General features: G+C 34.0%; 1 protein-coding gene across 1 annotated transcript in view; it reads left to right on the top strand.

Annotated features, from left to right (window-relative positions):
- LRRIQ1 (leucine rich repeats and IQ motif containing 1) overlaps nt 1–17,443 on the top strand; it is a 217,210-nt gene that overhangs the window by 40,576 nt on the left and 159,191 nt on the right. The window contains exons 3-8 of the mRNA XM_024736878.1: nt 3,751–3,895; nt 5,062–5,173; nt 9,663–9,754; nt 11,187–11,304; nt 11,845–12,068; nt 15,843–15,917. Coding sequence (XP_024592646.1) covers nt 3,752–3,895; nt 5,062–5,173; nt 9,663–9,754; nt 11,187–11,304; nt 11,845–12,068; nt 15,843–15,917 — 765 coding nt within the window. The 5' untranslated portion in view covers nt 3,751. The remainder of the gene's footprint in view (nt 1–3,750; nt 3,896–5,061; nt 5,174–9,662; nt 9,755–11,186; nt 11,305–11,844; nt 12,069–15,842; nt 15,918–17,443) is intronic.

Below are 17,443 nucleotides of genomic sequence, written 5' to 3'. Positions count from 1 at the left end.
TCCGCAGCGGCCAGGCTTTAGGGCGAAGCGGGGACCGCGAGCCCAGGGGGTGGCTGAGCGAGTCTGTGGAGCGAGAGGCTAAGATTTTTGGTAGTTCATTCGGAACTTGAAGAACTACAGTTGAAGGGTGGAGTTCCTTAAAATTTCCCATTTTTGGCAGCTTTAGCCAACTCCAAGTGGTGTATTGTCAACTTGAAGTAGTTTACTGTAGCCTGTTTGCAATGGGATCCATCTCGGGCTGCCCTGTCCTATCCTGTAACCACCGGCTACAGGTGGCTATCGAGGGCTTAAATGCAGCGAGTGCGAATTGAAATGTGCTGTAGGTGTAAAATACACATCGGATATTGAAGAATTATTTTACAAAACAAAAATGTAAACTTTGTAATTACATTGGCCTTATAATTAATAATTTTCTGTTGATTATATGTTGAAATAATATTTTGGATATATTGGATTGAATTAAATATATTATTAAAATTTCACCTGTTTCTCTTTACATTTTAAAAATTTGCTACTACAAAATTTAAAATCAAATATGTTGCTCAAATATGTAATTGGGCAGGGCTGATCTAAGGAGCCAGTAGATGAGCAGAGAGGGACATATAATGAAAATGTCTCCTTTACCCTATTCTCCCGCCTTTCTTTCTATAGAAAGTTTTGTGAATCTGTACATTCTGCTTCATAGCCATGTTTTTAAAAAATCTAATTTTCCACCTAGCAAAGCTTTTGAATCGCATTTTAATTGTTTGATTACGGGTAGCATTTTGCACTGGTTCTGGATTTGTTTTCTTTTGGAAGAGGGAGGTTATGAGTAAAATTGAATATCTTAAAATTAGCTTTTAAAGTTATAAAAGTAATACATATTCATGATAAAAAAATCACTCAACATAAAGGTATGAAATGAAAATTTAAAATTCCCCAATTTCTTCCAGAAAGTTTCTGTCTAAAAAAAGTGTGTGTACGTGCATATAGTTATGCAAAAGAGATGTTATTCTCTGTAGTTTTCAGCCACTTGCCTTTGTTCAATTATTTCTTCTTGGCTACCTTTCCACAGGAGTACAGTAAATGTACCCATTTTTTAAAGGACTTGTGTAGTATTCCATTCTATGGATTTATCATAATTTATTTAACTGTCCTCTTAGTACTTAGGATATTTTAAAATAAATTTTTATTGAGGTAATTATAGATTCACATCCAGCTTAAAGAAATAATGCAGAAATACCTCTTATACACTCTGTCCAGTGTCTCCCTATGGTAATGCTTTGTTAACTCTAGTATAATATCACGACCAGGATATTGATATTGGTATAATCTGCTAATCTTATTCGGATTGCCTCAATTTTATTTGTATTCATTTGTGTGTGTATTATGTAATACACTATTTATCATCTGAATATGTTCACTAGTTAACCACAGTCAAGATACTGAACAGTTCCAACACTACAAGGATCTCTCATGTTGCCCTTTTATCACCATAACCACCTTCCTCCAATCCCATCCACTCCATTAGTGGCAATCACTAATATGTCCTCATTTTTATAAAATTTTAGTATTTCAGAAGTGTTATGTAAATGGAATCATATAGTCTATTACCTTTTGCTGTGGGCTTTTTACTAAGCATAGTTCCCTGGAGATTCATTGGTATTGTGGCATATATCAGTGGTTCATGCCTCTTATTGCTGATGGTATGGAGGTACTAGAGTCCGTTTAACTATCCACCTATTGAGGGACATTTTGGTTGTTTCCAGTTTGGGACTATTATGAATAAAACCGTTGTGAACATTTGTTTTGGTGTGAGCATAAATTTTCATTTATTAATGAAATTTTCATTTCTCTGGGATAAATGCCTAAGAGTGTATGCAATACATGGAGATCAGTCGAGTTAAATCATTTACATGTGAAAGAAAGATACGTGATATCTATAGCTAGAGGAAGGACAGGCACAGGTATTGTGTGGGTTTTTTTTTTTTTTGATAGGAATGAACTGATTTTGTTTATGGAGGGAGTGGCAGTGCAATACAAATGTATGGCAAAGTAGTAAACAGAAGGAATAGTGGATGGAGCAGACAGTTCAGTAGGTGAGAAGTTATCAGATTCAGAGCATAAGTACAGGATTACACTTTATTAGGAAGAGGGTCTCCTCTCCTAATAAGATTAGAGTAAGAAGAGACTTCAGGAAAAGAAATAGGAAAATGAGGATGTTTCATTTTCTCTGTTAACTAGACTATAAACTCTATGAAAACAGGTTACTTATTTAATCAGTGTATTTGTAGCACCTAGCACTGTTGTGGATGCATCTTGTAGCCTCCCAAAAAGTTGATTTTGAGATGAATGAGTAAAAAATGGAAAATAAAGAGGAAGGGAGTGGAAGGAGGGATGGAAGAACAGAGAGCATGGAGGAGGGAAGGAAGGAGGAAGGAAGGAAAGATAAAAAGGAAGGAAGGGCCGGGAAGAAGACAGCAGTGGAAAGGCCAGGGACTGGAGGAAAGAATGAAAGTTTGGAATAGTCTGGAAAATAAAATAAAAGCTGACTAGTACAATATTTTTCAACCTTTTTTTTTATACCAAGACCCACAGTAAAATAAACAAAAATTTTCATTGCAGATCATGCACACATGCATACATATACATGTACTTATAATTGAAACAAGTTTTTTTAAACAACTTTTACCTGTAGTATATGTAGTGCACTTACAGTTTCTTTTTTGACCTATCCTAACTTTTCCTATTCTATCCTATCATTTAAACTAGATGATCAAGAGCTACTAAATTAATTTATTGATCCACGAATGGGTTACCATCTGCAGTTTCAAGACTATTGGACTAGAAGTTGTTCAGGGGATTGCTGGACAGATAATGAGCTTGACTGAGTTTGGATACCATTTGATAGTGGGAAAAGCACTGGCTTTGGATTCAGGATCTTTGAATTAGGATCCTGCTTCCATTACTTACTAGCATCATACTATGGCAGTTAAGTAACCTCTTCCAACCTTGGGTTTTTCGCCTATACAATGACTATAATGACCTTTAACCCATTAAGTTATCAATCACTCAAGTGTCTTCTAGTGCCTGGTTTGTCACAGGTACTTAATACATGGAAGCTAATGATGGTAGTTAACGATGATGATGTGAAGACCTACTACAATGTACTGCTTGACCCATATCCATTACAAGCATTAGAGATTTAAATGAAATAAATATTGAACTTATAAGCCATGTATTAGCCATTATTGCAACATGTTATTGTTGGTTAAAACATGTGGCTATCTGGTGGAATTAACAGCTCTGATTTAATGAGTAGAAACTAACCACATGTTTCCCCATATATAGACATAGGTTGTTCTCTTATAAGTATTTTAATCTCTGAATACTCAAGCTGTTCAGAGGTATTTTGCCATTAATTATTACCATGAAAATGAATTTTAGTATGAAGTTTCTTGGTTCAGAAAGGTAAGCCAGTTCATTCCATGTAACTTTTCCTTTAGAGAATTTAAGAGTACTATTAGAGTTGATCATTTTGTAGTCAAAACATTAAAGAAATAATGAATGAATATAGGGAGAAAACATTTTCTTCAATATATAGTACAGCCATGATAAGGTGTGAGAAAAGTTTGTTAAACTAAAGCTATGTTAAACTAAATTTTTACCTAGAGCATGTTGGATTGGTATGGCACATTAAAGAACCTATAGTTTTTACCAGCATTTAGCTTCTTCAATTTTCTTTAAATGGTTTTGTGTTTTATTATGAAGGATGATGGAAGACAATGATGATGATGATATAAAGCTCAAAGAAGAAATAGAAGCTGAATTGGATAAAATCAGCATTTCTTCCTTGGAAAAAGATGATTTTGATAGTGATTCAAAATCAGAAACCCAGAGTGATAATAGTGATACAGTAAGTGTTGTGTTGTATTTTTGAGCCTTTTAACTGGATAAGCCTTTTAGGAGAAATATTACTTTTCTCAGTGTGTTTTGTATACTTATCTCATTTTTTCCTTAGGGTCACCTTTAAGCAATATATATTAGTAGATATTTAAATATAAAAGGTATATTGAAGGTAGAAATTACCTATAACTTCACATGTATATGTGTGCATTTTTCACAAAATTGGGATTGTACTATACGTATAAGTATGTGTATGTATATATACATATATCTGCACACATGTGTATGTTTGTATCCTGCTTTTTTTACTTAATCATGAGCATTCTAATGTGATTAGATATGCATAAAAAGCAAAATGTATGTGAAATCTTTAGACCAAAGAATAGTTACTTTTTTTGAAACCATTTATTTTCTTTTCATTTGTGTATTTTCTCCAATGTTTATATGCCTAGAAAAGTTATTCATGGATTCATTCTTTTATATAAAAATCCTTAATCCAATGGAAACTTATTTTCAGCTATGTTATAAAAAGTAGATCTAATTAAAATTTTCCTGCATATATTTAACAAATATTCCCAGGGTCACTTATGGAATAATCCACTTCTTCTCAATTGATTTGTCATATCTGTTATATATATTTAGTTGTTATACATATGATCTATCCAAGGCTATTTATTCTTTTCCATTATTGTGTTAATTTTTGCCCTATAGTGGTTTTATATTTTTAAATATAAAATGGGTCAAATTCCTTTAGTAGTTCTGCTATTTCAAAATCTTTTCAACTAAGCTTTTTTCAAAAAACTCATTTGTCAAGTTTCAAAAAATAATTACAATTTGATTTTTAATTAGGATTGCAATAACCTACATAATACTTTTGGAGAAAATAATATTTTTATATTATTGTATCTTTTTATTCACAGCTAATTTAACTGTGACAAAAGTTCTGAAATTATTCATTTGAATATGAGATCCAACAGAATCATGGATGCAATTTATAACCACCTGAAAATTAAAAGCAAATTTTAACCAAATATATTTGTTTGGATTATGCTCTTTATACGGAGCCCTTTTACCTCATTTACACATTTTACTCAAATTTTTGGCATATCAAAACAGATTTTGATACATAGTTTTAGTAAAGAATTTTACAGTTTCTTTTATTATTTACATTTTTAGGATTTAGATGAATTACCTGACTCAGTTCTTCACTGTATTAACGTCATAAAGAATAAAAGTAAAACTGTTGAAGAGCTCATTCTTCAGGACATGGAAGATACTGATGTTTTAAGTAAGTACAGTTTTCATCTGCTTGGCAGATAAGTTTTCTGTAAGTATGAATAATGAATAATTTATAATTTAGAAAATTAAACTGCTTGAAGTTCTTGTCTCTTGTCATATACAGGTATGTGCATTTATCTCTAATAAAATATCCGTAGTATATTGGTCTGTTCAATTTAGTTCATTCATTTGTTTTACTTACTACCTTCCTTACGTCTCCAGTAAGTACTAGCCACTAACAATTTGTTTTACCAGTTCTAATTAAAACCAGACATTCTATTACTTTATGTTAAAGAAAAGAAAACTAATTGTGGGACTATTTTAGAAGTATCAGTTCATACATATATTTGGAGAAAAATATAATTTATATCAAAGCCTCACAATCTTTATTTGCTTCAACTGAGCAAATTTACTTCTTGCAAATTTATTCTAAGAATAATAGAATGAACAAAGGTTTAACTAGAATTAATCCTGGCTTAGTTTATAATGAAAAATGGTAACAACCGAAATGTTCAACAGGACATTGGTGTGTCTAACAATACACTCATTAAAAAAATACGGCTTAGACAATATTTAATAACATAAAGAGTTTCATGATATACTATTAAAATTATTATGAAATTTGATGTCATTTATAAAAATATTAGTATAAACTATAATGTGGGTATTCATAGATATTTATACGAAAAATATTACTCTGTGAAAGGATATGTTCTAGCCACTGAGAATGCAGCAGGGAACAAAATAGGCAAAGGTCCTCTCTTATTCTAATGTTCTGGTGTGGGGAGACAGACAATAAACAAATAAATACATATGTAATATTTCAATAATGATAACTTCTATGAAGGAAGGATTTTATGATAAGGGGATAGGGACTTCACTGCTGGTGCAGTGGTTAAGACTCTGTGCTCCCAATGCAGGGGGCCTGGGTTCGATCATTTGTCAGGGAACTAGATCCCACATGCATGCCATAACTAAGAATTCACATGCCACAACTAAGGAGCCCACCTGCCGCAACTAAGACCCAGTGCAACCAAAAAAAAAGAAAGAAAAAGAGAAGGGGATAGAGATTGAAGATTGCTATCTTAGATAGGGTAGGTCAAAGAAGGCCTCTCTGAGGAGGTGATATTTAAGTAGTGACTGAAATGAGACAGTAAGCCACATGGGATATCTCAATGAAGGAGAAGTGAGTCACGTGGATGTCTAGAGGGCTGGTGTTCCAGAAAGAGGGAATCGTAAAGGCCAAGGCACACTGAGTGGGCATGATATGTTCAAAGAATAGTAAGCCTTTGTGGTTATATCCAAGAAAATAAGGGGTCAGATCATACAGGGCTCTTATCAATCCAAGGTGTGGACTTTGGATTCTGTTCTGAGTATATGAAGGTTTTTGAGTAAGGAGTGACAGAATCTGACATATTTTGAGACAATCGTTCTGGAAACTGCAGAGGAGATGGCTTGAGGTAGCGAGAGTCCACTACAAGACTGTCACGGTAGTGTGGTTAGAGATGAGAGTGATTCGAGTAGAAATGATGAAAAACAGTCGCATTCTAGAAAACATTCTTAAGGTAGAAAGAAACAAAAGTATTTATTGATGGATTTGTATGAAAGGAAGAGAGGAAATTTGGCTCCAAGGTTTTTGTTCTGAGTACCTGTGTGAAAGGATGTATAAAGACTTATGTAGACCCTTCAGGTTTTAGCAGTGCTTATCTATAGTCAAGTTATGGGGGATTTTAATGGTTTTCCTATTTATATTTACTAAAGTTTATACAATGAAAATGTATTTTAAATATATTGGCAAGTATAGAGCCTAATTATGAAAAAAAGCAAAGGAAATATAATTATAAAAAATTAGTTACATGAAAGATTATATAACTACAGTTATAACAGTGGTTTAGAAAATTATAAGGTCCCATGTATATAGCTCTAATCAAATAAGTTTGATAGTCTCAATGAATAGAATAATTTTCTAAGAAAATTCATATTATCAAAATTGCTTGATAAAGGAGAAGACATGATTAAATCAATAATTTGGCTGAAGGTGGAAAGAGATTTCTTCTCAAGTGTCGTTAGGAACTAGGGATAATTTTGCAATTGAATTATTCCAATCCATCAAGGAGCAAAAAAATCTGCATGTTATATAATATTTCATTTGTAAAAAACTGCACATTTTATTTTTTATTTTATTTTATTTTTTTGCGGTATGCGGGCCTCTCACTGTTGTGGCCTCTCCCGTTGTGGAGCACAGGCTCCGGACACGCAGGCTTAGCGGCGATGGCTCACGGGCCTAGCCACTCCGCGGCATGTGGGATCTTCCCGGACCGGGGCACGAACCCGTTTCCCCTGAATCAGCAGGCGGACTCTCAACCACTGCACCATCAGGGAAGCCCCAAACTACACATGTTAAATACAAAACTGTGCAAGCTTCACATACATATACATAAGAGAAACTGAGGCTAATTTTATTTATGAATATGGATGTACTGATTAGGGCTCTCATTTGTAGACAAAAGCTGTTATAGCTACTTTAAGGAGTAAGGTTTTAGGGAGTATTTGTGTAAAACAAACTTAGTGGCTTAAAATAACAGTATGCTGTTATCTTTTATATAGTTCTGTGGGTTGACTGGGCTTTAGCTAATCAGTTCTTGCTTGCATTTCTTATGCATTTACAGTCAGATGTTGATTAGGGCCACAGTCATCTGAAGTCTTTACTGGATTGGAATTCTAAGATGGCTCACTGAAATGACTGGCAGTGATGCTAATTGTTGGCTGGGAGTTCAGTTGGAGCTGTCAGCTGGAGGCACCTATGTGGTCTCTCCCTATGGCTTGCATGGCACCTGGATTCTGAGAAATAGCATCCTGTGAGCAAAATATCAAGAGACTAAGATGGAACCCTGTAAAGATTCATATGACTTATTCTCAGAAGTCATGCAACATCACTTCTACTACATCCTGGTGGTTACATAGGGTCAGCACAGATTCTTTGCGGGAGGGGGCTACACAGGGTATCATACCAGGAAGTGTGGGAGTGACATCTTTGGAGACTAACTATTACAATAAATAACAGAATTGTTAATAGAACTGAAGAAACAGATTCTAAGCTGAACATCCAAAGTGTAGAAAATATACATGCAAGTACATTGTAGAACTGGGCTGCAGCAGGAGCTGCTGATATAATAAAGAAATTCAGAGACATTAATCCTCTACTATACCCTGCTATCTCCAACCCAAAGCACCCTCTATCATAGTCTGAGCCAGAAAAATGAAAATCTCTCTCTGCCTTTCTTCACACATAATATTTTTATGAAAATAAAGACTGGGCTTCCCTGGTGGCACAGTGGTTAAGAATCTGCCTGCCAATGCAGGGGACATGGGTTCGAGCCCTGGTCCGGGAAGATCCCACATGCCGTGGAGCAACTAAGCCTGTGTGCCACAACTACTGAGCCTGCACTCTAGAGACCGCAAGCCACAACTACTGAGCTCATGTGCCACAACTACTGAGCCCGTGAGCCACAACTACTGAGCCCGCGAGCCACAACTACTGAAGCCTGCATGCCTAGAGCCTGTGCTCCGCAGCAAGAGAAGCCACTGCAGTGAGAAGCCTGTGCACCGCAATGAAGAGTAGCCCCCGCTCGCCACAACTAGAGAAAGCCTGCGCGCAGCAACGAAGACCCAATGCAGCCAAAATTAAATAAATTAATTAATTAATTTTAAGAAAAGAAAAGAAAGACTTACACAAATGTATCAATTGGCAGAACCTAAATCACCCTCAGAAACCTAGCTTCAAAGGCATCTGGAGAATGTTATTTTTGCTTTTCAGCTCTCACATAAGAAAACATGCCAGAGAGGTTGTGAATTGGTGTTGAAAAAGAAAATCTATAATAATAGACAAAATAGGTGTGAATAGTCAGTTAATTAGCAGAATGGTCATCTGTAAAAAATAGTTTACTACTAGGGAACATTACCATGATAAAACATGTTAATTGAATAAGGAAAAGAAGCATAACTACATCTGCACAGATGATAAAAACACAATAAAATTCAACAAAAACTCAAAAAATTGGGAATGAAAGTTTACTTCATTTACACGTTAATAATTGTAATCTTTTAAAGTAAGACTTTTATTAAAGCATTTTCAGTATCTTGTGCTGAAAGATTATACTGCTAGTTTGTGGCAGGTAGAATTGAACTTTTGTTGGTTTCTAATCAAGGTGTCATTGTGATATTAAACACAGCATTATTCTGTGTACATGGAAAATGAACTTCAGTCTAGAATATGAAAGGTGATAAAGAGATCTAAAAATCTGTTATTTTTATTTTTGAATAAAGATTACAGATTTCCTATGTTCTTTGTTCTTCAGTATTTCCTGTTGTTTTGAGTTACTGATCAAGAATATGCTGTGGTAGAATTTGAGATTAAAGGATGATGAAATAGTTTGGGATTTTAACATGTTGTGTCTTGCTCTAATATTTAAAGTTATAATATTTCTTTCTCTTTATAGGCTATGATTATGGAGCAGTTTCTAATAATCATATGCATTTAAGGATAGAATTACGAACTGAATGTAAAGAAAATCCAGAACAATTAATGAAGGTATATGTTGTTTGACTGAAAGTACTCAATATTGCAGTTAGAAATTTACCTTTACCTCTCACGTACCATTTAAAGTTCACTGGCTTGGGCTTCCCTGGTGGCGCAGTGGTTGAGAGTCCGCCTGCCGGTGCAGGGGACGCGGGTTCGTGCCCGGTCCGGGAAGATCCCACATGCCGCGGAGAGGCTGGGCCCGTGGGCCATGGCCGCTGAGTCTGCGAGTTCGGAGCCTGTGCTCCGCAACGGGAGAGGCCACAGCGGTGAGAGGCCAGCGTACCGCCAAAAAATAAATAAATAAATAAAGTTCACTGGCTTAAAAATTTAATTATTTTAAGCTAATAATTTTTGGATTTGTTTCCTCCTCTGGCATATAATATAAAACAATACAAATTTCAATCTTTAAAAATATTAGAAATAGTGATTTGAACCATAAATACTTGGGAATTTAATGTAGATAGGAGAGCAGAACTATATTGAATAGTATTTTTTCCCTAAAAGCTCCAAGGAAAACAATGAAATATACTCTAATATTATTACTTTGCTTAGGAATGTACTGTGATCCAGTGGAGACTTTAAATACCCTGTAGAAACTTTAAACGTAGAATATCTTATGTTAGTTTTTTTTAAAAAAATGGTAAAACAGAAACATTCGTAAAAAAGTAAGAGTAAAGGAGAGCCTAGCATTTTTGGGTGAAACTCCCGGAAATGTATTTAAGAGAAAACCTCTTCCACAGGTTCAGCATCTTGAAATCATTTTTACTTCTCATTTTACCCAACTGTAATTTTACCTTACTCTATTCTTGCTCTCTGTGTATTTAGCATAATGTGAAAATTACTTGTATGTATGTTTCTTACTCTCTTTTTTGGTAACCCTCAAACCTGAAATATATTAATTTTGAATTATCATATTGCTACTTCAGTGGAATAGATATCCTGTACCTTTCAAGCTAGAATATATAGAAGTATAATTATGGAAAAGTATTAATCAAAATTATAACTTGTGTGTAAGTCAGGGAAAATTAGAGAATAGTTCTATTTTTAAAACATACTGAATATATTAGGAATTTGTATATGTGAGCTATTGCTGCAGATAAGAAATATAGAAAGGTATTAGGAGGAAAACACATATTAGTAGAAACATTTTGACATGATTATTAAGCAGTTTAATTGAATATTGTGAGTAAAGATTAGAAAGTAATTAGAATTCTGAAAAACATTAGGAGGGTAAAACAGAGTGTGCTTGCATGGAAAAAACATTTTTCTTCACCATAAAGAGAATAATTATCAATATGCTATATAGAATTGTATTTGAGAGTGATTTGAAGTAAATAAAGTTCTATATATGTGTATGTAAATACTTAATGCATTATTAAAATGATAGCTTTACTCTCTATTTTGTTTTTCTTTAATCACTGGTACTTTTTTAACCTCTTAGATGTTATCTGAAATAGAAAAAGAAGAATTTCTGAGAAGTAAAACTCATTGTGGCAGCCCTGATTCTGTTCCAGAGCCTGATCCTTGTGATTTGCCTGTGGATGAACATGTTTTGCCAGGTGGACTAAATTGCTTGGTGATATTTATGATAATTTTTATGTGATTGACCTTAATTATCTGAAAAAAAGTAGACAGTTTTCTTTTGACATTTAGAAGAATATAGTCACAATATTTGAAAAATATTGTATACTTGCTATGCTTATTTAATTACATGTTCTCATAGTTTTTTTTATGACTCCTAATTTAACTTCATGTAAGTAGAGTTAAAACTTTTCCACATATATAGCTGACTGCAATAGATATATGCAGACCTGAATTTTTTAAGTGTCTCTTAACTGTGTTCCTTATGTATCGCTTAACTACACACATGCACACACACACACACACACACACATTATGTTTTTATAGAAGTCTTATGGAATAGTTTAAGGCAAGTTATGTGACTTCTTTATTGATGCAATGGAACTTACATGTATTTTGCATACTTTTACTTTGGTAATATATTGACATTATTTATTTATTTTGAAATTACTTTTAAACTTTACACTGGATCAGATTTGACTGTTTTGATTTAAAAATTTTTCTCCTCATGAATACAGATGATGCTGATATAAATTTCGGATACTGTGAAGTGGAAGAAAGATGTAGGCAGTCCTTTGAGGCTTGGCAAGACAAACAGAAAGAACTAGAAGACCAAAAGAAGCAAACTCTCAAAGCTCAGAGGGATAGAGAAGAAAAGCAGTTTCAAGAAGAAGAAGAAAAAAGACATTACTGGATGAAACAGTTTGAAGTTGAAAAGAAGAAATTGGAGAATATTCAGAAGGTAAGGTTTTTTAATTTTAATTTTTGTCTTTCATACATTTAAAAAAATCAGTATCTACTTCTGAACAGTATTGATGTTTTGGTTTGTGGTGAGAATTGAGCTCCATTCTATGGGTTTTAATTAGTCCTAATAATCAAAGCAGTTGACTGTGGATTAACAGTATTAATATGGACTCCTTGCCTAGTTTTCATGAAATTCATTAGAATTTCAGGTACTGCTTTGAAACTTCATAGTTTCAAAGATTGTCCTAAAAAAGCTGACATTTACTACATAAGTTGTTACTTTTTTACACCCTTCTAATCATAGAAAAAGGCAATAGAATTTTCTCAATCATGTAACGTCCTTGCTATGTGGTCTGATATCTAGCAATTTTGTAAAACATATTTGGTTGAAGTGGTTTAGCCATGTAGGTGATGGTATGTGCCTCATTCCCACAAATGAGCTAATTCCTGGGACTAGAAATTTTTTGGTGTGAAGGAATTTTGTGTTTTTTTCATTTCTGTTTCCGCCCAGCTGTACCTCAGGTGGTCCTCATCCTCAGGTCATGGTAGTGGCATATTGAGAAACTGGTGGATTTCTAGGACCTACATGTGGGCCATTAGCCCGTTTAGAATGTATGGATAACAGACAGGACTTACATCTGTTTTCCATTACTAAAGTTGCCTTATATATTACTCACGACTTACTAGTTTGAGTGTTCCATATAGAGAACCTTAGCATGTAGTCACATAGACAGTTCAGGGTATTCAAGCCTCCAATGTTGAGTAGACTGCATTTCCTGATTATATAGAAAATAAATAAATTAAAAAGTGATAATATTGTCGAACCAGCTTGGCCATGGCTTTTTCTAATAGTAAGCTATGAATGTTTAGCTTTCTTTTAGTTATATTTTCCTTTCCACAGACCAGATTAGTCATTTCCAAAAGTCAGAAGCTTTTTTTTTTTTTTTTTTCCAATTCCAGAGTAGGAGTGAATATAATGTAGATTCTTAGAGAAGTGTTTGCTGGCTTGTGGTAAAACGTATTATTGCTATTGGTTGTTAGTGATATTTTCAAATATTTTCTAAAAAACATCTGATTTTAAAATTCTGTTCAGCTAAGTTGCCATTTTTATTTGTTTTGTAACAAAAATTTACTGACTACTTTAAGGGCAAAGCTTTCAGCTATGTGCTTACATGATACAAAAGAGATTTAACACAGGGCCCTACCCTTGAAGAATTGTAACTTGTTTTTTGAAAGTAATTTGTGCTTTATCATAAAATTATGATTTAAAAAATATATATGACATTAGTAGGTTTAATGAGTTTCTGAATGTGTGCTTTGTTTTACCTTGGGGCTTAAAAGTTTTCCAATGAGACCATTCCGTAATTTTATAATGATGGATCCTAAATAATTTACTTATTTAGTAATTCTATTCTGTGTCCTTTGTTAGCTTCCTCTTCCATTTTCCAAAACAGCTATCATAAATCTCTTTCCTTAAGAGTTCTACCCAACTCCTCCCTCCTCGTTATTAGCAAATTATCACATAACATTTTTGCATCTATTACAAACTTCTTTGTCTTTCTCATCCTGCATCTAGTTAGCATCAATCTCTGTGGTCGCCTTTTTGCCTTTTTTTTTTTTTTGCCTTTGCTCTTATCTCAGTAAGAGAGGTTTCTTCTACCAAAGGCTAGCTTTTCCTCCTTTGCTCTATATTCTATCATTTTCCAGTTTACCCCAGTTTTCCATTATGTTGAAACACCCCTACAGCTTCCTCCTTTCTTATTGCTTATAGGCATGTTAAATTTTCTCCTGTCCTAGAAACAAAACAAAAGAAAAATCATGAGATCATTTTCCTTTATATGTCTCACGTCAGCTGCTCCTTAGGTCTACTTATCATAGGCAGGCTTCTTAAGGAGTAGTTATTTGTGCTCAATCCATTTCCTCATCTCTCATTCAATCCTAAATCTGCTAGGGATCTTCCACCACCGCTCCAGTGAATGAAACTGCTTTTGACAAAAATAATCAATGTTTTCTAAATTGGCTTGGACAAAAATAACCAATGGCTTCTAGAAGCATACTCACAGGTTCTATTTCAGTATTTATTTTTGCCTCTTTAGCATTTCATGCCAATAAAAATTTGATTGCTGACCATTTCTTTTTCTCTTGACTTCTGTGGGACCATACTGCCTTGACTGTCTTCTTACATGTTTGGCCGTTCTTCCTTGATATCTATTTTAGGCTTCTTTTTCTCTTTCTCCTTGAATGTGGTCCTACCAAGGATTCCATCCTTTGTTCTTTCTTTTCTTACTCCATGTATTTTCTCTCTTGATAATCTCAAACACAGTTATGGCTGTTCAGAACCAAATCTATAGTTAAAACAAAAAAAGTCGAACTACATAACTCTCCTACACTCAGAACTTAATGTATCTAAAGTTGAATGCACTGTCTTTCTTTCTGAATCGTGCTCCTCCTCTGGTGTTCATTATTTTGATGAGTTACACTATCATCATAGTCGAAGCTAGAAAGATATGGACCATTTTTAACTCTTCTCTCTCTTTTACTATCCTCTTCCTTCTAATAGTTATATTATTCACTGTCTCATCCATATGTCTACTGCTACCCCATATTTCAGGATGTCCTAATGTCTAGCTTGGAATATTTACTATACTCTCTAATTGATCTTCCTACTTTTGGTCTTGTATTCTGTAAACTCATGTACCATAGTGCAGTTGGTAGGATAATTATTTTCTAAAAAAAGTTATTTCCCTGCTTAAATGCCATCAAAAGTTCCCACAATTCCTATAAGATAATGTCCAAAGAACTTTTCTCACTTCCTTTTATCCAGGCAGTTGGCAGTTTATGACCATTTCATATTTACATCGTGTTTGTGTCTCTTCTGACTCCTCCCACCCTATCTGCAGAAGGCCCTCATTGGTTCTCACATGGACTTCTCTAATAGCTACCTCACTGATCTCCTTAGTGTCTCTCCTTGACTTACTTTCTCTAATTCTATCAAATGTAACCTTATAATTTTTCTAAAACAGAGCTGTAATCATTTTCCTAGCTCAAAAACATTTAATAAATGCCTAAAATGTTTATTTAATCTCTTAAAAGCCTAATAATTTCAAAAACAATCTTCTGTATGAAACCTTTCATGATCTTCTAATTATAGCACCAATTCCTACCATAATCCTTATAGTTCTTATTTTGTGATAAACTTATTTTGCTAAATTTGGGGCAACGTGTGAATGTATGATTGCATTCTCATATTATTAAAGGTAAAGTTTTTGAGGGAGGGGATTATATTTTACTGATTTTTTTTTTATTCTGCAGAGCCTTTACAAAATAGATGCTAATAAAGAGTTAATGAAAGAAAACAATTACCCTCTGAAATGATTTACTATGTGAATTAAATGAAATGGTGTGGAGAGAAAAAAATTGTAATGCAAAACCCATCTTAACACACATTATCATCTGTAATTTTTGCATTGTCCAGGAGTACTTCTAGCCAATGCATTTTATTATATGAATAAACATATAAATAAACTCAAATAAATAAAACAACTTACCCAGATTGTAAATATCTTTATATGCTAATGGGAACCCTAGGTATCATTTTATTATATTTCAGTTTGGAATTAAAGTTGTTATCCCAGTACTAATAACTGAGGACCATTGGGTGAGTTGTTATCTTTAACCATTGTTTACAAATATATGTCGTAAGAATCATACATAATAAACATAATATTGTTTGATAGTTGAATATAATATATCAATATTATCATATGCTCAGCAAGAACAGGACAAGATGAATGATGAACTTCATAAAGAGGAGAAAAAATGGAAGGAGAAATTTAAACAGCATGAGGTATGTGTTTGTTGTTTTTAAGCAGCGCAATAATCATTCTCCATTTGAAGTAAATTACTATGCTTGGAATGGGCATTTTAAAATAATATTGCCTAGTTGGTATAGGATTTAATTTACTGAAGTTTTAAAAATACCTTAGTTATAGAAGCTCTCCTTGAAATAGAATGTCTTGAAAAGGAAAATAAACTGGTTCCATGAGTGAACATGTCTGTATACTCTTGTAATTGTAAAATTTCTTTTAAGTTTTGAGAAAACATACTATTACGAATATTTCATTATGATTGAGGATTGTTATAAGAGGTTACTGCATTTCTTTAGCACAACTAATTGAATGTGTTAAATAACCCCTTTAAATTTAAGATGATCCTGATGACATGTTTATTGTTTTAACTTTAATTTACTCCACAGTTTTTATATAAAATTATTTTAAATAATTACAAGTAAAAAGTAGATAAAACTTCCCATAATCCTGTAATGTAGTTAAAAATATTAACTATCATTGTATTTTTTCCAAGTCTTTTTAAAATTTATACAAACACATTCCTGAAAAAATATGTTTATACTGGCCATCTCTAAATTTTAAAAAGTTGGTTAGGGCTTCCCTGGTGGCGCAGTGGTTGAGAGTCTGCCTGCCGATGCAGGGGACCCAAGTTCGTGCCACAGCCCGGGAAGATCCCACATGCCACGGAGCGGCTGGGCCCGTGAGCCATGGCCGCTGAGCCTGCGCATCCAGAGCCTGTACTCCGCAACAGGAGAGGCCACAACAGTGAGAGGCCCGCGTACCGAAAAAAAAAAAAAAAAAAAGTTGGTTAGACATGTGAAGACACATGGTTCATTATGAATGGTAAGAAAAAGAAAGACAGTAGTGGCTCACTTTCAGGTAATACAAATGTTGGAGTTAGGAGAGCCATTCAAGTACCTCTTGCCCTGTTGGTGGGAATGTAAATTGATACAGCCACTATGGAGAACAGTATGGAGGTTCCTTAAAAAACTGAAAATGGAACTACCATACGACCCAGCAATCCCACTACTGAGCATATACCCTGAGAAAACCATAATTCAAAAATAGTCATGTACCACAATGTTCACTGCAGCTCTATTTACAATAGCCAGGACATGGAAGCAACCTAAATGTCCATCAACAGATGAATGGATAGAGAAAACGTTATATATATATATATATATATATACACTACCAAATGTAAAACTGATAGGTAGTGGGAAGCAGCCACATAGCACAGGGAGATCAGCTTGGTGCTTTGTGACCACCTAAGGGGTGGGATAGGGAGGGTGGGAGAGAGGGAGATGCAAGAGAGAAGAGATATGGGGATATATGTATAATTGATTCACTTTGTTATAAAGTAGAAACTAACACACCATTGTAAAGCAATTATACTCCAATAAAGATGTTAAAAAAAAAACCTATAACTATCATGCAGTAGCAAAATAATTAAACAGGTGATATGAAAAGAAAATTAGAATCTTTAATGAAATACCAAGTATATATTCTAGAGTTGAATAGTTCA

The sequence above is a fragment of the Neophocaena asiaeorientalis genome, unplaced genomic scaffold (genome assembly GCF_003031525.2).
Source record: "Neophocaena asiaeorientalis asiaeorientalis breed wild unplaced genomic scaffold, Neophocaena_asiaeorientalis_V1.1 scaffold134, whole genome shotgun sequence".
Classification (NCBI taxonomy): Eukaryota; Metazoa; Chordata; class Mammalia; order Artiodactyla; family Phocoenidae; genus Neophocaena; species Neophocaena asiaeorientalis.
The sequence above is the reverse complement of the archived record's forward strand: the minus strand, read 5'-3'. Positions and strand labels throughout refer to the sequence as shown.